Consider the following 23,777-nt stretch of genomic DNA (forward strand, 5'->3'; position numbering starts at 1 on the left):
TAGTGTCTTGTGGGATTTACTCAGGAGTATGCTGCAGTAGAAGCATAGCTGTAGGCCTGTAAATACTCCTTTAGAAAAGCTTCAGTGCATTTAATTCTCTGCCTAAAGACCTCTTTGAAGAGCTGTGGTGGAAGCAATGCTGTGTAACCAGGGTAGAGATGGAGAGCAGTCACTTGGCTGACATGGATCTGCCTTGCATTGCTGCACAGAGCACGCTTCTGACATCAGCTGTCACTCCAACTTCTGGAGGTCACCTCAGGTTTTGGATAACACAGGGTGAGAACCTGAGTGATGCAATTTAGGAGGTGGCAGCCAGGATGGAAGATAGCAAGAGAGACCAAGATAATCTTACACAAATGCACTGTCTGGACTTTATGGGCACCTGTGATTTTGAGCTAAAAGCTGTGCTGTAGAGCACACAGAAGTGCTCTGTGCACTGCTTTAGCTGAGAGGTTTGGAACTTTTTTCCCATTTAAAGGCATTTGAGATATAAAAGAGAAAGTATCCATATATTCCTTGCCCAATGGATGCACTTCCCATCCCAGGGGATATTTCTGTTGGGCTTTTAGCCATGGCTGTGTCTCAGATAAAAGATGTTGAAAAGGATCACAAATTATTTCTTGGGAAATGCACTATTTTTTATGTCATTGTGGGTTTTGTAATCACATGGCTGTAAACTCAAAAGAGAAATGTTTCAAATGTTAAGTTTCACTGAGAAATGTCAGTAGAGGCTTGTTTTCCAGTTAAAAGGATAAAATGGAAATTTACCTTCCTAGCTCCCCTACACTGACTCAGAATTGAAATGCAGTGATATAAAGTGGTTCTATTCATTTGCTAAGGACAGTATCAAAATCATGAATGAAGAAGAATAATTAATGTCCTGAGTACCAGTCTTACAAATTATCTCTCATCTTTTCCATCACAATTCCTCACTTTTGTTTTTAAGTCCTAATTATTAAGGACCTTAAGGACTCACTAAATATAGCTTAAAATTTTAAAATTTCAGGTCATACCAAATTGCTAATTATCTCAGGTATCTTTAGCTAATAAAATGGTTTTAATATTTTAGTGGTGTGAAGCTGTGATTGGATCATCATTAAAGCTGCTTTGGGCCTCCAGATTGTAGGGATTTTCAAAGCAACATGTGTTTGCTGGAGACATATTAAATTTGCATATTAAATTTTAAAGTTTTTTATTTACATTTTTAGCATTATTCATTCCACCCCAACTTTATTACCAAATGTTTGCAGAAAAAACTTTGTTAGCCTGCTGTGGTAATAATAATTTCCTTCCCACCTTTTTTAGATAAAAATAATGCATGATGAGGAGGCCACATTCTTGAAGTTTTTTATTTATATGCATAGCACACTGTTTATACAAAACGCCCCATATTTGATAAGTGTTTAAGTAAGGAGTAAGTGTACAAATAGGTAGCTAGATAGATGTGGGGGAAAGTTAAATAAATATCTCCCCTTGAAAACAATTCACAGGCAATATCTGCCTATCTATATGAAATCAAAATATGAGAGTATTATAACTCATTGTCAGTAATGCTGACAAGAATTCACTTACCTTGTATCCTTCAAGTGCTGGTCTTATGCAAGATTTTCTGTTCTATAGGTTTCAAAGCAGCTCTCAGTAGTGGTGTTTCAGGATACATACTAATCTGTGCAGTTATTCTCTTCACTTTTGAAAGTTAATGTGTAATGCTTATAATGTATATATAGTCAAAAATAGAAACTAAAGGATTGTGGGAAGCATGAAACTGTTGTTTGTTTACAAGAAGCTATATCAAAGTAGTTTAAATGTATGCACATGTATGCTCTTTAGCAATGTTTTTCTCTTTTTCATAGTAAAGAAGTTTATTTCTTTTAATGCACACTTTTATGGAAAATTTCAGATGTAATTTAATGTAATGTAAAAAATGCCTGAGGTACTTAGCATTGATGCCTTTTTCTGATTCTGGTAGTTTGTTTCTGCTATTTGATTATACAGGTTTTTTTCCCTTGAAATGGCTTACTTGTATATATATTCTCTTTTGATGTAAATTTTGAAGTACTTTTTGAAATGGAATTAGGCATGGAATAACTGAAAGAATAAAAATTCAATAATAGTCTATTGGGATGAACCTCTACTAGAACTAATATGGTGACTCATTAGTTGTCATTGAGATAGGTGCTGTAAAGAGGTATGGGATTTTCTTCCTAAAGTTGTGTACTGCTGTATGTGTCTGTGATGTGACATTTTCAAAGTAGCTTGTGAAGCTGCCACCCTGTAAAAGTGAATTTGTTTTCTTTTCCATTCTCAGAGAAAGTAATTTCTTTTCCTAGGGGATAGAAGGGAAAAAAACCAAAAACCAAAACAAAAAACCACCAAAATACTCAAGGTTGCTTAGTAGGTAAAAACCTTAGTGACCAGAAAGCAAAAATTGGTATTGGCTTATTTTGTTACTTTTAGGCTTTTTTAATTTTTTTGCTTACTTTTCTTCCAGATTAATGATTGACAGTATCTGAACATGGGGGAAAAGTGAAACACAAAGCAGAAGACTTTTTGACAGGGCATATGTTAGTAAACCAATGCAGCTGTTAAATTTTTCTAAGAAATGGAGCTTGAGTGACTCAAGGTGACAGTGAAGGAGTCAGGGACTATGGAACCCACTCATGGAACCACACGCAGAAAGTTGGTGAAAACTGAGATAAAGTGTAGATAGGAGAGAAAATGTGGTTTTGTATCTCATGTTTCCTTTAAACAAAAGCTTTCTTTACAAGGCTTTACTGTGTCTGTGCACACTGAGTGGCATCACAGTCTCCATCTGTGTGAGGCACACAGGATATGCCACGCTTACTGTGGAATTCTTTATACATGGTAACTTCCATGATTAATGAGGATGTGTTGTGTTGGTCATATCAGTAGATGCGAAGCGTGAGACTCTGCATTTCTATTACTTCAGACACTGATCTCCTTTCCCAGGGGCAGAGCAGTCTCTGTTACCAGGTACAGTGAAGCAAATTCCAGTTCAGTACGGTGAGTTACAGAAACCATGTGTTGCCAAGGAACCAGTAAGAGCCTTAAGCATAAATGAGTGTAGTGTCTTTCTTTATTTCAGGACTATGTATGTGTTTGTTTGCTTAAATCCATTACATATACATACATTTGAGATGATCCAATATGAAACATTGAAGTTGTAGCTAAGCCTGGAATGCCATCTACCTGAAGATCAGTACTTTTTTTCTGTTCAAATAATTTAATTTTTTCTAATGGCAAAATAACCACCTATAAAAATATAAAACATGCAATATTTTGCTGCAGTTGTATTTTCAAACCAGGATTATTTACCATGACACTACTAGAGGAAAAGCAGAACTGAAAAATTAAGAAGTTACTTGCCTCTAAATTGTCACGGAAGTGACATTGAAAACTTAAGAACTGCACAATACATCGTGCTACAAGCTCTATTTTGCATGCCAATAATAAAACATGGATGCATGAGGCTTATTTAGAGGTGGGAAGTGTCTTGAGTTTGTTTTTTTTCCTTTGGATGTACGATTTTTTCCTCAGTTCCTATCTCTCATCTGTTGATAATTTCAGTGGATTTTTTTTGCCTATGAGAATGTCACCAAGTAGAGAAATCATCTGAACAGCTGAAATTTGACTTAGACTATGTAAGCACTTGGATTCTGAAGCATATATGAGCAAGTATCAGTGATTTTAGTTGGTGCTGAAATGCTGGCTGTGGTTTCTGACTGAATAGTGTGCTGGCTCATTTTAGAAAAAAGGAAGAGGTGTAACTCTCTCCATGCAAAGTAAGAATTAATATGTGACCATATCCCTAAGGAAAGCAACATGATGTCTTTTACAGAAAGGAGAAATAATTGGAAATGGAAAATTACTTCAGAAAGACAGAATAAAAGAGCTTAGTGTACCTATTGCATCTCTCTTAATCCAGCAAGCAATCTTTCCCAATAGTTGCTTGGTCTGTGGGTGATTTATGTAAGTTGTATTAAATTTCTACATGAAGTATTCTGTTACTATGGTGATAGGTGCCACTCCACACAGATTGTTTAAATAAAATTAAAGCAATTCTTTGTACTCAGTAAGCTGAGTAATTGCTATTATTTTGTACACAGGGGTTATGAACTTAGAGTTCTGCAGGTTTATTGCATTTTCAGGGAAAGGCTCTAGACTTCAAGAAGCGTGTGTGTAGGTTGCATAAGAAATGTCCTTTTTTATAGCATTTATTTATTAGCTTGCATTGTATTTTCCCAATAGAGATTTTTTCCTTCTCCTCTTAGTGTGATGCCTGCTCACCACTCTGCTTTCTCCCACCTCTCTCAGTTCCTATGCACATTTCCAGTGGGCAAGGACAGAGTGGGTCCTGCAGGTTCAAATGACTTTACTGGCTTTAGTGTGGAGGGGAAGGGAATTAATTATAATGGAATGAGGATGTTATAGACCCAGTGGCAAGAAACTGCAGGAATTGAATAACTGTAGCATAAATGAGAAAGAAAGCAAATATTTCTGAACGGCAGTGGGAATAAAATCGACAGGATTTGTGTGGGAAGCAAAGAGGAGTTGAAAATGGCACCCGGGTTGTGAGCTTGTGGGACATAAGGTGGTGGAGCTGTTGACAGAGATAGGGAAAGAAAGGGGGAACAGGGTGTGTTTGGGAAGAAACGTGATTGCAGCTCATCAGCATCCTGTGTAAGGGCTGGTGGCAAATATCCAGAAGGAGATTCTGAACTGTGAATGTGAACAGAAGGGCTGAAAGATCTGTGACTCATCCACACAGAGATGATAATTAAAGCAGCATGATTTTAGGAGGCTGCTGAGCAATAGGGAAGAGGTTGCAGAAAAGGGGAGAGTTGAGGATAGAGCTCCCTGGGACTGTTGCAGTTGAAGCAGCCATAATGGGAGACTTTTTGAGCAGCCCAGTGGAAAGAAAGTCATGGAAATAGCATATTTTGGGATGGTTACATAGAAATACAGCGCAAATTTTAACAGTGTCTGTGTAATTTTAAAAATTCATTTCATGTGGCAGCAGCTAAGGGTTACCTGTGCAAGCATTGAGTGTTGTATAGCTTGGAGGAGCTTGCTATTGCATTTTATTTAGGTAAGAGACAGAAGAAAAGTATTTCCTTTCCCCCTCTCTCTGTTCCAAATATTTGTAATTTTCAGTGTCCAAGGTCCCTACCTTTTGTATCCAACAACCTGCCAGACCTCAAAATATAAGATGTGATAAAGCACATCAGGAAATGGCTGACTGCGCCATGCTCTTATTTCTTAGCATGTTGCCAGAGGAGAATGTTACCTGCTTACTAGCTTCTGTAGCTTTTGGGGCATTTAAGGTTTTTTGTTCCTTGTACTTTTGAAGGGGGGTTGGAGGAGAGGGTTGAACAGAACTGTGTATCTGTCAGTTTGTTTTCTATTATTCCAGTAATTACCCAGACATGCCTGTAAATCACAATCTAAGCAGGATTCCATAATATCCATCAGTTTTCTAATCATCATGCTCTACAGAACACAGCATTTTGTCATAGGCAGCCATAGCCTGGGCTTCTTCAAAAGCAGATTGAGGATTGAGGGAGGTGATTCCCCCACTCTGCTGCATTCTGGTGAGATTCCACCTGCGGTGCTGCATCCAGCTCTGAGACCCCCATGTAAGAAGGATGTGGATCTGTTGGAATGACTCCAGAGGACATCACAAAGATGATCAGAGGGCTGGAGTCCCTCTGCTACGAAGACAGGCTAAGTGAGTTGTTGAACCTGGAAAAGAGAATGCTCCAGGAACACCTTATAAGCAGCCTTCCAGTGCCTAAAGGGGGCTACAAAAGAGCTGGAGAGGGACTTTTCACAGGGGTGTGTGGTGACAGGACAAGGGGGAATGGCTTTAAACTGAAAGAGGCCAGTTTTAGATTAGATATTGGGAAGAAATTCTTCAGTGTAAGGGTGGTGAGGCACTGGAACATGTTGTCCAGAGGAGTTGTGGATGCTCCACCCCTGGCAGTGTTCAAGGCCAAGCTGAATGGGGCCCTGAGCAACCTGGTCTAGTGAGGGGCATCCCTGCTCATGGCAGTGGTATAGGAACTAGATGATCTTTAAGTCCCTTCCAGCCCAAACCATTACAGGATATCATTCAAGTCTATTGTTTCAAAACTGTCATTGTTTATTCCTGCCATCAGCTGAATTAGACATATTTCCAATGTATTTTCTAATTAGTAAAAGGCTAAATTAACTCAACCTGTCTTACCCTTTTACCTGTTTGGAAACTATGTACCAGTGTCTTTGTCTGAGAATAGCAATAAGGATAATAATGAATGAAAGTACACTAAAGGTCATAAAACTTCTGCCACCTTCATGTGTTGGCCAAGCTTTAGACTTTGTCATCATTATTGTTGAGAACTTTTGTGAAGATCTTCAGCGATGACTTCAGCAAAACTCAGTCTTGTGGCTCTCTTGCTTTTGCTGAATTGGGCAGAATTCAAACCAAATTAGCCATTCTAGAGCCAATGGCATGAATTCCCTAGAGCCAGTGACACTCGAACAGGCACCTTGGAGCCAGAACAACTTATTTTGCACTACTGAGACTGAAGGGGCTGGAAGTTATGATCTGGGCATTCACAAGTTAATTATTTTTTATTGTTGCTAAGTAGCAAGACCAACAGATCATCCATTTGACTTACACTGCTATTAAAGTATTCAGTTACAGTGTTAATCAATTTGAGAAGCAAAGGGATGTAAAGGATTCTTTGATTTAATTCCAGCAAATGACTACATTGCTCAAGAGGGTTTTGTGGCAAAGGTTTGGCGATTTATGAGAGTGAACCCCCTTTTAAGCAATCATGTAATTCATTATTTTTGTTACAAATAGAAAACTGGAGCTGCATAGCTTAGAATATTTTGCATAACTTAAAAAAAATGGTGACAACAATTCTATTTGACATGTTTTTAAGCAGTATGTAAAATCTAGCCCTCTTGAAACTAGATATGGAAGATGAATGGGATTTCTCATGCATTTTCCTGGTAATTTTACTACTACTTTTAAATGGTGTTCCTAACACAATTACCTACGTTTTGATCTGCCACATACTGAAAAAAACAGTGCAATATTCACATGCATAAACATAAACATATATTAAAAATCTTAATCACTTTGTTAATCATAATTAGCTTCCTGTAAATTCAGTTGGACCGTAGGGAAAAAGAAATGAGGAAATAAGTGAAGAAGCTCCACCACAAGCATCATAAAAGCTACCCAGAGAATTGATGATTTCATGGCAAGCTCTTGCTCTTCACAAGTTGCTCCAGTTGAATCGATCACACAGCCTGCCTTTTTAGGCAATGCTACTATCATATGCATTTAAAAAGGACATTTTTGGATTAATATGTTACCTGAAAATGTTGACATTTTGTTCCTGAAAATCATGTAGTCTGGTTCTATATCAGTTTTGCCTAGGAATTTGCCTTGCCTTATAGGAGAAAATAAATTAGGATGACTACATGTACATGAGCAACTAAGGCATTCTGCTGAACAAGCAAATATAATGAAAGGAGCCCACTCCATCTCTGGATACTCTGATGTAAGGTTTACTAGAAATGCTGAAATGTTGGTGAAAGATTTAATGCCTATATTTCTGCATTTCTCCTTTTTAAAAATCCATTAGCTATTTCTGTGTATATATTTCTTTTTCTGAACTAGCATAATTTTATTCTGAAGTAAAGTTATGGAGTTGACAGGAACTTAAGACTGCCAAGAAGAGTGCAGTGCATCAGCTGCCTGGAATACATGGCAAAACCATGAATAATAATAATAGTTGTAGTAGTGGTAATAATGATGGAAAGTTTTAAGATTATAGCCTGCAAGTATCCTGAGAGAAGTGTTTGACAGGTAATTGCAATAGGTAATTTGACAGGTTGCCAACTTGAACTTGTAAACCAAATCATATAGATGCAAAAATAGAAATATTTTCTGCAGAATATTTATCCCACAGATATAGTACTGAAGAAGTGCATGAATATTTTTTATCTGTGGGACATGGGAGCAGTAGGGTAAGTTGGCAGGTTGTCTTTATCTCAGTTCTTCACATTTTGAGTTGAGTTGAGACTTAATCAATGTGTGTGACAAGAAAACAAAGAGTAAGGAAAGTACTAGTGTAATTAGCTGACCCATTCCCCACTTCAGTGAGATACTAAAACAAATGTTTAAAAAGAAGGTGCTAATACTGAGGATAGAAGGAAAAAAAAAGGAAAAATAAAGCATCATAAACACTGCTTTGGAAAAAAAAGTCCACAGGTATTTGTATTTGATATATGTTGTCTCACATCTGATTTGTTCCAGCAGTGTCTGGGGTGGGATGGGTAAAATGTGTACATTTTGCAGTGTTGTCACCAGTTAGTGCTGTCTGATTCAGTGAGTTTAATATAAACATCCTCAGCAATTATTCCTTATGACATTATGGTAGGATCTGTGCAGATATAATTTAAATTTTTTTTTGTAGAGACCACGTGAAGGTTGTGAAGGTCAGAACTTCTGGAAGAAATAAGCTATTCCTCTCAGTTACAGTGTGGTGTAGGTCTTGCTAGTCCTAAAATTAGGTTTTGAAATTGTACTGGGATTGAAGATGGAGAAGAGCCTGCTCCTTGATTTGTGTGGTTTGTTATTGCTGCTCTTATCTTCCTCCCTTATTGCTTTTTTTTCTTTCCTTCCATATTGGAGCTCTTGTTTCTCTTTTTTTAGGATAGTTCCAGCTGTATGACAAAGTTCCATTTTGCCATTTTTGTGCACGAGGCAGAGCTGGAAAGAGTGACCATGAAGATCTGATATTAGTCATAAAGTTGTTCCATCATATTTCCCTTTTAAATCTCTCCTTTTTCTTGTGGATGATGCTCTGCCATTTTTCTCCCTTAAACTACTGATGCCAGTATTTGACTATATCTTAAGGAAATGTAAATTAGCACAACTTCTTTTTTTGCTTTATTAACAATGTGTGTCATTAATGTTTTAGAAAATAATCCACAATTAGCTGAAACACTGTAAGGTTATTTTCTGAAAGTTAGTTTTGTTGGTTAGAAGATCACATAGCCTAGGTATACTTACAGTATGGCAGTGAATATATATTCAAAGTTCAGAGAATAAACAAGTAGAAATAATACATCTCCTCTTTGCTTTAACTGTGCCTTTCAGTTCAGGGATAATCGCAGTATTGGTTTAACTAAGTGAATAGCAAATTTTTAGCTTGTGTAGGAGTAAAGCTTGGTTGCAGAATTTTGTGTGTGTTCTTGCTTTTCTAAAGTAGGAAAGAAGTTGATGTTAAACTTGCATATGATCTGTTTCTTACCTTAATTGCAATATTTTGGTACTCTAGTTAAACAGATATTAAAGAAAACCTTTAAGGAGTAAGACATGGGCTTGTATGGAAGAAAAAGACATTCTCCAGGTGTGGGTGGTATTGCTACTAAGAATAAAAATTTATTTCTAATTGCATAGTTAGAGACTTTTTATAGTTCTCAAGTGCTTTCAGCTCTTTTAGGTGAGATAAAATGGGTATAAAAAAGCAATAACTGTAAATGGTAGAAGCCCCCAGTAAAAAGCAGTAAACCCAAGGGGTGTTTGTGGAGGGTGGGCACAGTTCTCTTCAGCTCTTGCTTAAAGACAAAGCACAAGGCAGCAAAGGGGAAATAAACCGTTCCCTGTGACAGAAGGTGGCATGTGGCTTTTGCTGCTGGGGTTGTTCAGAAGCAGTCTCAGCCTTCTCTCTAGGGACGGCTGCAGGAAGTGGAAACAAGCCTCAGGGATCAGCTTGGTGACCTTTTCCTACGTTTCTTTGAATCCTAGACTTCAGGGCTGCTCTGGATTGCCATCATGGTTCTTGCCATTCCTGCACATTTCCCAGAGCTCATGCTTGAATTATGTTTAGTTTGGTGTCATTCATGTATAGAAAAAATGTATTTTGGATGGTTTTTTTTTTTTTTTTTACCTAAGCATTGCATCTGCTGTCCTCCAGTTTTTCTATCTTTTATGGTTTCTTGAACTTTTCTCTTGCCTGTGAAGATGTAGTATCAACAATCTGTTGTTGCTATGTGATGAACTTATTTAGCAATTCTTTTACTCAAACCCTGGATTTGTAGGGAATGGTGTGTTGAGGAGGGAAGATTTAGGGTGAATCTATTCATAGACTGGATGCCTGAGAAGTTTTCACTTGTTTTACTATCTTTTGTGGATTCAGAAGTATTTTAATTTTCTTATATATAGTCTTGGTTTGCCAGAAGAAAGCGTATTTCTTTAGCTTCCTTCATGATTGTGGGGGAGTTTTCAGTTCAAGGATTTAGCAATATTTGTCTGTTATTCACTGCTTTCTTGTTTGTAATAAACCCCTACGGCATTTGAAATTAAATTTTTCTTCCCTCAGCAGTGAGACTTCTCAAACAGTATCCTCTTTAAACTGTGTTTAAACTTATAGTAAACTCTCCTTATTACCAATGAAATTATGTCTGCTGGAAAGCACTTTTTTCTTTAATATAAATGTTGCAATCTCTTCCTGCTATTTTTACAAAATGATTCATAAGTAACCATGCAGAAAATAGATGTATCCAGATTGAAAATGTTACATGCCCTCCCACATAAAACAATGAAATGTGTGTTTTGCTACTAAGATTGCAAATACTTCATTGATGTCTGCATATAATTAAATGTGTTAGATTTTCTTTCCGGCTAAACTTACTGGCAAATGTTTCCTGAATGCCAGCAGCTGTTATTGGGAAAATGCTTCCCAATCAACGTGCTACTTCTGCATACATGACTTTATATAAAGCTTAAGGACACATTGGCTTTTCTTGCCTGAGTAACACTGAAAGTGTTCAAAGAATTAAAATTTCTTTTTTTTTTTTTTTTAAACAGTTGCATATAAAAAAGTTGGTTTTCTAGCAGGATAAACTGATTTTGAAATGCGACTTTAAACATGAAAATTTAGTCACATCTTTCATGTGGTTTGTTAGATAGGATATAAAGCATCTGTTCCAAACAGAGCTTGCACTAATTGCCACAAAGTTACAGCACCTGAATGAACTCAAGAGTGGTTCTTTCACCAATATTGATTGTATTCTGTGTGCTCTCTGCCTTGGGAATTCTATTTCCTTATATCCACTGAGATTCTGGCCTGTCAGAAAAACCTTTGCAGTCCCAGCCCCCATCTGTTGGTGTTGCTTATGGAAGCTGCCTCACATGGTGTAAGAGCTAACGAGAATGTACCCACGGTCCCAGCAGGCTGGGTGTGCCTCAGGTTTAATGGGAGAGCTTTGCGTGAGGTGTTTCTCTTCCCTCTTGTCAGGGTGTGTTATAAACAATCAACTCCTCTTCCCCCTCCACCAAGGCTCTCCTTCCCTTCTTCAGCAGTGTGCAAAAATGTCAGTTCAGCTCAGCTAGAATTGTTCATCTCAGTTACTTAGGACTGTTGCTGGTATCTCTGTTTTCCAGTGGGACCATTGAAGGAGGTAATTTTTGTCCATGCTCAGGGATGGCTGCTGCAAGGCACTTGGGTGGTAGACATGTACCTAACTGGTACATGCCAAAGGCATGTAAAGTGGGGAGAGTGTTGTCTGTCTCAAGGAAGGAAACAACTAGAGCTAGTGAATAGATATAAGCATTTACCAGTATCTCATTTCCTTTAAGTGGTAACTTCACACTTTCTTTCAATTCTAAGTCTTTGAAATATTTTGTTTAATCTTAAAGACTTTTCAATTTGGTTCAGTTCCTTTAAGGGTAAGTAAAGGAAGGGAAAATGGGAAGGAAGGACCAATTTAACCTGCTTTTTCTGCTTTCCTTTTTCAGGATTGCACAGTATATGAAACAGAGAACAAAATTCTTCATGTGGTGAGTACCATTTGGATTTCTCATAACCAAGTTTGTATAGACCACATAGAATTTTAGAGCTGTGTGTTTTGTACTTTTTGTATGCAGTGCCAGTTTGATAACTAACTAGACTGAGCATGACTGAGTGAATTTATGGAACTACTTGTGAGCAGTTCAGGAGCTTTGAAACAGTTTGTGTTTGTCTGGCTCAGGCCCATCTGTTATTTGTAAACCATGATTAGAAGAGTGATGTTTTAAAAAGGCAGTTTTTTGAGAGAGGGATGGTTGCTATGCTTCTATGAAATAATTTATGTTTGTGTTAGTGATATAGCTTAATTTAAACAGCTTTATTCCTCATAGGAGCCAGGAGATAGCCTAATTATAGGAAAATTAATTCAATGTTTCCTTTTGAATTCTGAGCATAAATACAATAGTCTCTTCCGAGAATCTTTAGTGCTATTTACAGTAAATAAAGCAGATAAAAGTTATCAGGGCATCAGAAAACATGATGAGTTTAAAAGGCTGGTGTATAGAGTGTGAAAAGCTTGAGTAAACCTTGTCTGAGAGCTGCACCCAAATTTTGGGTATTAAATTGTGTTTCAAGTTGTGAATGAGCTTTAGTGAGTATTAACCCACAGCTTGTTTCTAAAAGTCAGAAGTGAAGATAATCTCTTTAAGGGTGAGTAATGAATTAGTTTAATTTATTTCACATTCAGGTAGGTTTTGATATCTTACTGTTCTTATTCTTAGAGCTTAAGCCAGAAAATACTGAGTTTCTTTAAGTGATCTTCCCAGTTGAAATACTTCTTTTTCTGTTATTTATTTTATTCATAGTGTACCTGTATGAAATGCTTGGCAGGCTGAATCCTGTAAGCTTTTGATGCTTTGGTATCACAATGATGTGGAATAAAAAGTCTCCTTGTATTTTTAAGTTTCATTGACATTTTTCAGGTGTGAGACATAAAGAATTAGCAAATTTAGTGAGGCTGATATCATCATCTACACTAGGTCAACCTCTGCAAGTATTTAAGTAATAAAATCTTTTATTACATAATCTTGGCAGAAATTGAAGTGCTATGAGTTTGAAACTTATATAAATAGCTTGGTTTTCAAAGCATGCTTGCTGTCTGCTGTAAGAGCTGAGAATTCTGAAATCTTCTATATACGCTATATACCTTTTACAAATTGGCAGAAAGGATTGTAAAGGTAGTGCCAGAATTCAGGACTGAGGAAACATCACTTTATACAGTCATTAACAGACAGTTTTGAAGAAACTGAGAAGGGTTAATTCAGGATACATGAGTACACAAAATTGAGACAGGTTTCAAAAGTTAATTTACATCATTCAGACTCTTGTAGGTTTATTTCTTTAGTCTGCAGTAGCTTCATTGTGGTCACAGGTGGACATAGGTATAAAGGTACCTTCTGTGATCACTGCTCAAGCTTGAAAGGAAATATGAGCACAAACAGAGCCTTGAATACCTTAATGAAGCTGTGGGTTAAAAATGACCCTGTAAGGATTAAACACAACTGTATGGATTACATGTAACTTGGAGCATTTCTGACCATGGTGCGTATCAGCTGATCAGTGGGATTTGATGGGGGAAAGGCTGACCAAAAGCAATTGGTAAAAGAGGTAAATCTGTGACTAAATAAATAAATTATGGCATTTGAAATCATAGTAGGCACATAGAAGATCCTCATCATATTTTCAGTTTGAAGGTAGTTTTTTACATGTGCAGGTGAAAAGGTTGATGGAAGAATTGGAATTGAAAGCAGTCACAATTCCCTCTAAGCCTTTTCCTTGGAAGATAGACAAAGGTGTCAGGGGTTTAGCCCATTAGACAATCTGAAGGGAGCAATCCAACAGTGAAAATGAGTTTCTCTGATACAAAAAGAACAGCAGTAAATTGTGAGAAAGGCACTGAAGGAACCTTGAGTTAGAAATACTGGGAGAAATAGGAAAGATTGAGAGGACATGTGCACAGATATTGTAGGAGAGAAAGTAAATTCTCTTTTCTTAAATTCCAAGATCACACCATTCCAAGTCCATTTTCAGAGTCCATTTCCTGTCTGACGTGATGTTTGACCAGCATCCCATCCAGCTGCCTTTGAATGATCAGATACAAGCATAGAGCTGTGTTTGCTGAGCTGACTTAGACAAGAAGTTGAATTCAAAGCTGTGGGCTCATCCCATGTAATTTCATGTACCACTTTCTCTTCATGACACAAGGAAACAAGTTTTTTTCAAAAAGTGAAAGGATATTGCTAACAATCAATTAGCATTTCATGCAATTAGCATAAGGAAATCCTTATTGCAACAACATTGGTATTCTTACTTAAGATTGAAGCCAAATTTTAAGAGAGCCTTCTTACATAAGTAAAATTGATCTAGAGCTACAGAAATAAATAAAAAAAAGACTTAAAGGACAGTTGTGTACTCTTACTTGTTAGGACACCAAGATATTTACCACCTTAGGAGCAGACTGTTGATCAGAGTAGTAGATTGTTGTGTTCTGGGTTGAACATCTCCATTGTCCATGGAATGAAAAGGGGGTTGTTTTTTGGTTGTTTTTTTTTTTTTTTTTTTTGACTCATGCTGTGGATCAAGGGCTGGAGCTTTATAAGCACAGATCTCCTGTGGGGATGCTGCCCTGTTTCCCTTGTAGTGAGCCTATGCCAAACTGGGGAACAAGAGAATGTATGGGCACAGCAGGGACCATCCTTGGCTAATGAATTACACACAAGGAAACCTCCAAAGTTAACCCATGCTGAGTCTTCATGACTTCCTCTAGGGGGATAGAATATAAGAAAATAAAGGTAGTGTAGAGAGTAATCTTACCCCTAAGGAATTGCAGCTGGGCCAATTGTGAAAGATTAGGAACAGACCTGACTTTAAAGGCCACAGCTGTAACCAATGAGAAGAAGAGAGCTATAAAAGAGTGGGGTGGCTGGCTGAGAAGGGAACTGGAGTCAGTGGCTGCTTTGAGTGCTCTGAGAAGCTGCCCACGAGAAACACCAAGAGGTTGTGGAACTTCTGTGATAAGGAGACAACAGTATGGCACCCCTGCAATAAGATGACAACAGCTTCCTCCAAAGCATGGTGAAGTAGGCAAGAATCTCAAATAAATGACTGACTAGTTTGCTTTAATTAGGGAGGCCAAAAAACAGTTAATGTGCTCGTATTCTAACAGCACTAATTTTTTTTAAAAGCACATGAATGCCCTCTTTCCTTCAGAGGTGACAGTGTGTGACATGTGGAGGTGGCAGAATTGTCTTGTCCACAGACAGCATGTTTCAGTGTCGCTTAAAGTATTCATACATTAGCTTTTCAGGATTTGCTTTTTAAGAAATGGTGTTTTGGAGACACGGAACTTTATAGCTTCAGCTTATATTCAGGGAAGAAATATTTTTGTTTGCTCCAAGCAATATGAGTTTCAAATGCTTTTAAAAAGTATTTTGATTATCACTTATGGTATTAGGTTAGGCAGGAAATGAATCTATGTTATTCAAGTAAACATATAAAATGTATCTGAATGAAAAAGGTCTGATTGAATAATTATGAAGTTGTAAGATGCAATTACCTACTTGAACTTGTTTATTTCTTCTAAATGGAGTTTCAAAGTGTGTCTAGGGAAAAAAATGTCTCTTCTGTAATGTTTTGTCCTAGTGTTGAAAAAGTTATTTAAGGACACCTACATTTCTTAAACTTTTGGGTTTTTTTTCTGTGACTTCCTTCTCAGAAACACTTGGTTTCTGTGGAATAAGAAGCATAAAACCCACAGAAATAATGTGTTGGGTTCTGCTCATTAAATTTCTGAAATGTTCATGAATAAGGAGAAATGCTTTGGATTTCTGCTGCCTCGTTTCTCAGTATGTTTTTTCAAGGGTAGCTTCCTCTAAGTAAGCAATGTAATAAATAGTTAAATAATACTAGTCATAATTTCTTGATATAAACAGAAATGAAATAGCACTAGAAAATAATACTAACAGAAGTAGATGGCAGTAAAAATATTAATTTTTTTAGTATCTTAAAGAAGACCAGGTTTAGTATTACATAGGGTCTAAATAGGGAAGGATAAGCCATAGTTGTGGAGCTGGCTTCAAAATTGAAAATTACTATGCTCTTGCTAGTTCATATTTAGAATCTTTATATTGATTTAACTTGAGATGATAAAGTATTTAGAAAATTGCTCAACTTAAAAGGCTATCAGTTTATATCTGCTTATTTGGGGAATTATATGTTGATCTTTGCAAAATTCTGACTGGAGTTTTAAAATACTTGAAAAATAATTCATTGATTCCATCCAGCTGTTCAAGGCTGTATTTGGTGGAAATACCCAGTTCAGATTAATCCACGTGAAGCAGTAGAGTATTAAAAGAAGAGCAAAGCTAGAAGAACTAATTATAGAAAGTAGAGGCCCGGCTTCAGTCAGATTAACAGTAAGTTTTAACTGAAAATTTTTCATAATTTTTCTTTTAACTTTGTTAGTTTAATTCCATAAGAAAAAAAGACACTTTTCTTAAGGAATTTCCCTTTTTAAAAGTTAGACTGCATGTCCTGCAAACAGAAAATGCAATTTTTTTGAGTTGAAAAACTGTAGAAAGTGATCTGCAGAGGGAAGCTAATACTCAGAAGTTTTTTCAAAAGCAAATGAGCTATGCAAATTTAAAGATTTAAAAAAGAGAAACAAGCAATGGATCAGAATGTTCTCTTTTTCCAAGAGCCTTATTGAAACCACAGTGATGATAATTTGCTCCTGCCCACTATATTTGAATATTTGTTATAGGAGTATAATGGACTAAAAATACATTGTCAAAGGTATCATTTTATAGTCTTAAAAAAAAAGAAAATGTAACCACTTTCTGCCTTTCAAGAGCCTATACCTTGTAAATTGAACTGAACAAGCTTCAGTTTAATAGAAACGTCTTTTTGCAGCCAAAAGCAGATGTGGTTTACTATTTAAACTTTATGTATGCATCAGTGCATGTTCAGGCCCACTTGGTTTTAAGACTGCTGGAGTTACTGATGTGTTCTGTACAATATAGCAATTGTTTTGGACTAAAATTAATTGGTTAATAATGATTTGGTTTGGCTTAAGTTAATTAATTAGACTTCATTCATCTTGGACAGCTGCTACTAGCTAAACTAGCAGACTAAGCTTAACATTACCCAGACATTTTTTTCTTACTGTTAGTCTGGAAAGTCCATATGTCTTCCTGGTATCCTGTTCCTCACTGTAATGCCATAGGTGGGGTGCTGATGAGGGAGGCTGGTGCTCTTCTTCTCCTCAGTCCTGGGAGCATATTTATGCCAGGATGTTTCAGTATTGCAAATACTTGGCAAGATAGAATTTAAACTTGGCCACTAGCCTGGGTAAAAGGAAGGACAGGGACAAACCTGAGTCTGTTTGCTTGACCAGAAATGCTTGGTCACCCTAGAGCTGCCTGAGCTGAGCAGACAATGGATAGACAGGTTGAGGAGAGGCCACTGAGGCTGTGTCCATAGGTTCATCATCTGATGCAGAACACAGACATTTTCCCTGCACAAACTGAAATAGCCACAGAGAATCAAAGCAGATGCAAATCTAATTCAGTCACCTTTAGCTCCCCAGCCCCCTGGCTGAAAGAAGGAGCAATTGTGGAAAAGCTGTTAGAAATTGGTACCTTACAGTCCAAAAATACAGGTAGAAACTAAGTATTATCTGTCATTCTTCATGCTCTGAGGCATAAAGAAGTTGCCTACTGAGGGAAAAATAATGTTTCCCTGTGAATTCCTACCAAACAACGAGGTGCTATGTGGTGATATTTTTTGTTCTCTTTTGAGTCATTTAGCTTTGCACATAAAGACTGTGGTGTAGCTTCAATCTGCAATTATAGGTGTGTCACTTGAATAGAGAGGAGAATTTATTACTGAAGTGCACTGATGAGTTACTGCAAAAGAGAACTGAAATCCTTGCTTTAAGGCTCATAGTGAGAACAGGGACCATGTGACAACAGGAGAAAATGTAATTATCTGTTGGTTTCTGTCAGTTAATCTTTTCTAACCTGCTTTTTTTTTTTTTGGTCTGGACAAATCCTTTCTCTATGTGCAGATACCTTGCACACTGAGAGCTAAGTGCAGCTTGAAAAAGGCTGGGGATTTTTAATGTCTGCTGATTTTTGTGGGAGCAATTGGATTCACAGCTTCCTGTGTGTCTTACTGTAACTAATACTGCATTGCAGCAGGCAGTCAACACTTGCAAAGGATAAAGGATCCTGATCTTGTTAACAGTGTTTTCATAATCAGAGGTGTAGTTTTACAAAGCCTCCAAAGGTATGACAATTTGAGAGAAAAGGTGACTACCATTTGATTTTAGTGGAACTAAAATACATGTCTATGATCCAGATTGTCCTGAATAATTCTGCTGAAAAATAATGTGCTCAAAAATCATTAGGAACAAAATGAGTGGAAGAAGTGCAATGTTTGAGTGCTTTGCCATGTGGCAACATCTTTGCCTTGGAAGGACCTGATCCACTGAATGGGTCCAAGGTCTTTTTCCATATGGATGATAATGGGAAGGAAGCACCTTCATGGCGAACAGACTGTTTTGTTTGTAGCTGATTGATTAGCATGCTATCAACACAAATTGTGAATCAGAGATTCCTGAGAGTAAAGGCAAGGAAAAACATGCATAATTTTGCCTGTGTCAGCCTTTGGGCATGTTTCCAGTGAGGGCTTACATACCCTGCCTTTGCAGTGGGCAGAGAATATCTGCAGTGTAGGTGTGTGCTGCTTGCTGTCCTGGCTCTCTCTGGACAAGTTCAGAGTTAACGAAAATTTGTCTTTACAGAATCACAGAATGACTAGGTTGGAAGAGACCTGAAAGATCATCAAGTCCAACCCGTGCCCTAACACCTCGACCAAACCATGGCACTGAGTGCCATATCCAGTCTCTTTTTTTTAACACTTCCAGGGATGGTGACTCCACCACCTCCCCAGGCAGAGCATTCCAGTACTTTATCACTCTTTCTGTAAAAAACCTTTTCCTAATATCCAACTGTATTTCACTCGGAGCAGCTTGAGACTGAAACATACGCCAAATAGATACCTGATCCTGCTTATAGTTCAGCTCTTTAACCAAGGAATATTTAATGAAAATATTTAAATATATAGTAGTTTATAGGGATAATGTGCTGCATTATCCCCATAATTAATTAATGTTGGACTGCAGTGGGAATATATAAGGAAGCTGTGAGACCCAAAAGGCAATAGTCTTTTAGAAATGCATTGAAGCATATGGCAGATTTTTTTATCCTAGCAGCTCGGTGATTTTGGCACCTAATATTCCCAGAGCTCCTCTTGAGGAATATTCACACCATCTTTTTTTATGATTGCAACCAATTAACTGTACTGGAATGCTGATCCCCATAGGCATTGCTGTGTAGACTGCCTGAACCCCTCTCATGGGGGGCAGAGGTGCAGCTGTTCCACAGGACTATTTAATGCATCTCAGCTTAGGCTTCCGCTCCATGCCACATCCTGGACTCGCCCAACTCCTCTCCTTTCCCCATCATCTGTCAAGGCAGCTGGGAACGTGTTCTTTAATAAGGAGCCACATCTGTGAAATGCCATACCTTGTCTTAGGTGGTAGGAACACTCCTTTTCTGTGTATTTTGGCATCTCTCTGCAATGCAACAGTTGAAAAATGGAGAAAAAAAATTTATTCACTACAAATAGAAGCTTTTCTGAAATTGCTAATAACTCCATACATTTAATGGGTTTAGAGGAGATTATTAGGAAGAATAGGTGGATGAATACAAGTCTAAACAGATATGAAAAACTCCATTTTCATCTGCAGAGAATAATTTATGATGTGAGTCTCTTCACTTTGCAGAAATAGCTGAGTGCTCTGTAATTTTTTAAGCAATTTTCAATAATTGTCAGTGCAGTTCCAAGATGGAAGTAGAAATAACATGCCAACACTGTATTTAAAAACACAAATTAACACAAATCTAAGCTTTCATTTTTATTATATAATTTATTATAATTTTACCTTTTAAAAATGTCTGCTCAAAGCAATTTTCATGTGTCCAAAAGCCATTAAAGAAGCCCAAATTTCAATAAAGTTCTCTTTTTCACTTTTTTGTAGTTCAGATGAGGCACAAACCATTCTTAACCTCATTTTATATATTTATTGATGTCTTCTGTTCAGTAATGATTCTCCATCATGAAAAAGTAGAAGGGTGGTGTATGTCACTGGGGTTGAAGGTAGTATTTTTTCTGGAAGAAGGTCATGTTGGTATTATAAATTTTGTTACATTTTCCATTTGATTCTGATTTACTTATTCACCCTGAAACATTATTGCTCAATAAAATAAGCAATTTTTACATAAGCCTAAACTTTCACCTGTTTTTAAATACTTTAAAGAGGAGAAGAGTGTACTGGTCTGTAATAGGATTAAGATGTCACTATCATTGGTTGGTGTTTTTTGTTTGATTTTTTTTGTGGGGTTTGGTTTTTTCTTTTTTTTTTTTCCCTTTTGTTTGGTTGGTTTTTTGGGGGTTTTTTTTTGATGTTTTGTTTGTTTGTTTGATTTTAATCACTTTTTTAAAATTTTCCTTTTTACACAAGGTATTTGTGGTTTACAATTTGAAATTAAAATGGTGATTTGGCAGGAGGTTATATCTGGTTTTACATCATGTTTCCATAGCATTGTTGCAGATGTTTTTACTGTAAGAACTGTACTTTGGGATCTTGGAAGATTGATTGGAACAACTGTTGTGTGCAGTTGTGTTTCAGTCATTTGAGAAGACTGGTTAGCTTTCATCTTTGGAATTTCAGAGGAGTTAAGCTGTTTTTTAATTGCTTTTGGAGGTGCCCACAGTTTTGGGACCAGAAGAATCTCCTAATCCCTGAATTTGCTGACAAAAGATGGATTGGAAATCTGAATAGGGAAATAATTTAAAGTTGGTGAAATGGGACTTCCTAGAAAACATTGAAACTCTCAAAAATCACTTTCTTACAGAGAATGATAGGAAAGCCTCACAGCTTTCCTGCTTCTTAGAAGAGGTTGTTCAGAGAGTGAGAGATCAGGAGATGAAACAGTACCAATTTCACAGTTTCAGCCTTTGTAGAATTTTTTTTCTGTCTTGCTGCAGAGGCTGCCAACTATAACTGATTTAAGAGTTATCCCATTGTGAAGTGGTGCTTTATTGTAATCTTCATGTCTGCAACAGTAAATCATGTTTGGCAGCTGTAGAACATGGGAAACACAGTCCAAGGACAATTAGCATGTTTTATTAGTATAGAACTTTGGAGTTAATGGGAGTTACCTGTCATCATCAAGAGCCTGATTTTCATCTGTGCTGAACAGCTGCACATTCAATGGAAATCAGTGGGCTTTGAGACACTTACTGTCTTTGCAAAAGATGTGGGTAGGGTGGGAGCTGGGGCTCGCTACACATTCCCTGTGTGCCTGAGCAGGGCATCTATCCCTGAGAGTGTGGGGGAGCCCCTCTTTGTCTCTGCTCAGATACAAAAGCATTGGCCTCCTGTTCTTCCCTGGTCTGGTGCTGTTAGTTCAGGGTCATCACAGATTATGTATTTCATATTGTGTTGCTGCCTGAGGCCTTTCCCCCTCTGCCTTGTATGAACTTGAGAAACATGGTGATTTCAACTGTATATTGACGTTCAAATAGTTAGCAGTGGTCTGCTTATTGTGACTTTTTCTTTTTTCTTTCCTAGTGTAAAACTCTCTCTGGAGTCTGTGATCACATTATCTCACTCTCTTCTGATCCACTGGTTTCCCAGTCTGCCCATCTCGAGGTGATCCAGCTTACAAACATCAAGCCAAGTGAAGGGCTGGTAAGAAGTACGCAGTTAATCAAACCCATCATCCAGGATGAGAAAGTGATGGTTTTAAAATAAGTTGTATATATGAAAATAAATAGGACATTTTAGCCTTTTCTATTTTTAAGTTTGGAAACAGTTTGATTCCTTTTGCTAGTTTGGTTTCTCAGCTGGGCCAACAGGAAGGGATTTTGTAAAGCTGACTGAAGTATGCGGAGTTTAGTGAGCAGGGAGAAATGAGTAAGAAATTCTTGCCATTTATACCAGCTTCTGAAAAATGGTTCAGATTGTTCTAGGATCTTGAAGTCAGAAGGGACTTAAATTACTGAGATCAACTCAACCAAGAAGTTTGCGTGGGCTTATGCACAAAACCTGTCAGATTCTGGAAAATGTTTCATAGTATCTCGGGGATACAAAGCTATTTTATAAGTTATTCCAGGGCTTCATAGCACTGCTGATAAGTAACTCATTGAATTTTACTGCAAGAATTCTGCATTCTTAATCAGGTGCTTGTGAAGGCTCTTAATGCAGCCATCCTGTGTTTTTTGTTCAAGAGCTGACCATTGATCTCTTGTTTACTCAAGTATCCAACACCCGCTGCATGGAAAAAACCAACACTGGTAACAAGTCCAGATGTATGACTTTACATCTTTAATAATATCTGTTCCCATAATTTTTGGAGGTAGAAAAGATGTTCAGAATACAGTTAAATTTTTTTTGTCTAGAGAAATAGCTTTTGCAACTTCTGCCCAAGCTTATTCTTGTTCTATATTCTTGAATAGTCTTGAAGGAGGACTGCCATACTCTTTGCAGCAGGTTTTTGAAGTTGTCTGGTTGTTGCAGTTTTGGAGAATATTTTGGTTTTTGGGTGGTTGGTTGTTGCTGGGTTTTGGGTTCATTTGTTTTTCTTGGCAAAGTTGGTATGCCAAGTTATTTTGAGCAATTGTACACTAAATTAATTTTCCATTCTTTTGGAAAATTGCAATTAAAATATGAGAAAAACCCCAAAAGCTTGGATGAGTAAATATGGCCCCATTCTTTGTTTTAGTCTGTAGTTTGTTTTCCCTTCCACTTCTGGCTTTCTTTTTTATCTGAATCCATTTTAAACTTGTCCTTCAGGATTTTAGCTTCTCATGGATTCTCTGCTCCCTCTCTTTCCCTCCCTTTCCCCTGTAGTCAACCTTTTGAACCACTGCAGTCAGCCTTTTGAAACACTTTCTTCTATTGTAATGAGATCTTCCTCTTTCTCTTGGTCACCCTTTTATGAGTGCTGTCCATTTTTATCTGAACTTGATTTTTTTTTCCTTTGTCTTGTGGCTGTTTGTTTTTTTGTTTTTTTTTTCTTTTTTTCCCCTTCATTTAAGTCTTCGTGTAGGTTGGTATGAACTCCCAGGGACCAAGAAATGTTGAATGGTATTTTTGTAACTAAGAGTGTGTTTCATGGGTCTGTTCCTGCTGGGTAGCTGATGAGAGAATCTCTTTCCCACCCTGTGCCTCTGTTTTACACCCTTTGTCTGTCTTGTCTGTTTAAACTGGAAGCTCTTCAAGGCAGGATTTTTTCTTTTTATGTATTTGTGAACCAATTTAGCAGGGTCCTGATGTCATTGTCATAGAAAAATAATTATATGTATTTTTTTAAGAAAGGAAAATAGCAACCATGCAGTATACAAGCTGTAGAAGGATACAATGCCATTTTGACACAGTCATGTTTTTTTCCCCTCACCCTTGCCTGCGTGCCACTATTGTGTTGCCTGGGCCTTGTGCCTCTCCTGTAGATTGTAAGCTCTCCAGAGCAGGCACCAAGGATGTGGATTCGCGCCGGGAGAGTGAAAATCGTCCCCTTCCCTTCGGAGCCATGCCAGTCTGGCCAACAGATCACCTGTGTCATATGCTTCCTGGTGATTTATATGCTTTTGGGTTCTTGGGCTTCCGTTTGCTTTGTAAACTAATACCTGCCCCACTGAGTGCTGAGGGTGTCAGTTTAAGAACTGGTGGTGGAGCTTGGAGTTGTGAATATTCTGTGCACATCAGAAATGCTGGGATAAATGTGAAGCTCAATCATTTCTGGACCTTCTTCCAGGATTTGTGCAATGATGGAG

At 37.5% G+C, this 23,777-nt stretch overlaps 1 protein-coding gene across 8 annotated transcripts in view; it reads left to right on the forward strand.

Moving 5' to 3' along the window:
• CNKSR2 (connector enhancer of kinase suppressor of Ras 2) overlaps positions 1-23,777 on the forward strand; it is a 207,655-nt gene that overhangs the window by 63,658 nt on the left and 120,220 nt on the right. For all 8 annotated transcript variants that reach the window (XM_066545420.1, XM_066545422.1, XM_066545421.1 and 5 more), the window contains exons 5-6: positions 11,825-11,866; positions 21,574-21,693. In XM_066545420.1, the coding sequence (XP_066401517.1) occupies positions 11,825-11,866; positions 21,574-21,693 (162 nt within the window). The remainder of the gene's footprint in view (positions 1-11,824; positions 11,867-21,573; positions 21,694-23,777) is intronic.

Source organism: Molothrus aeneus, chromosome 2 (genome assembly GCF_037042795.1).
Source record: "Molothrus aeneus isolate 106 chromosome 2, BPBGC_Maene_1.0, whole genome shotgun sequence".
NCBI classification, from domain to species: Eukaryota; Metazoa; Chordata; class Aves; order Passeriformes; family Icteridae; genus Molothrus; species Molothrus aeneus.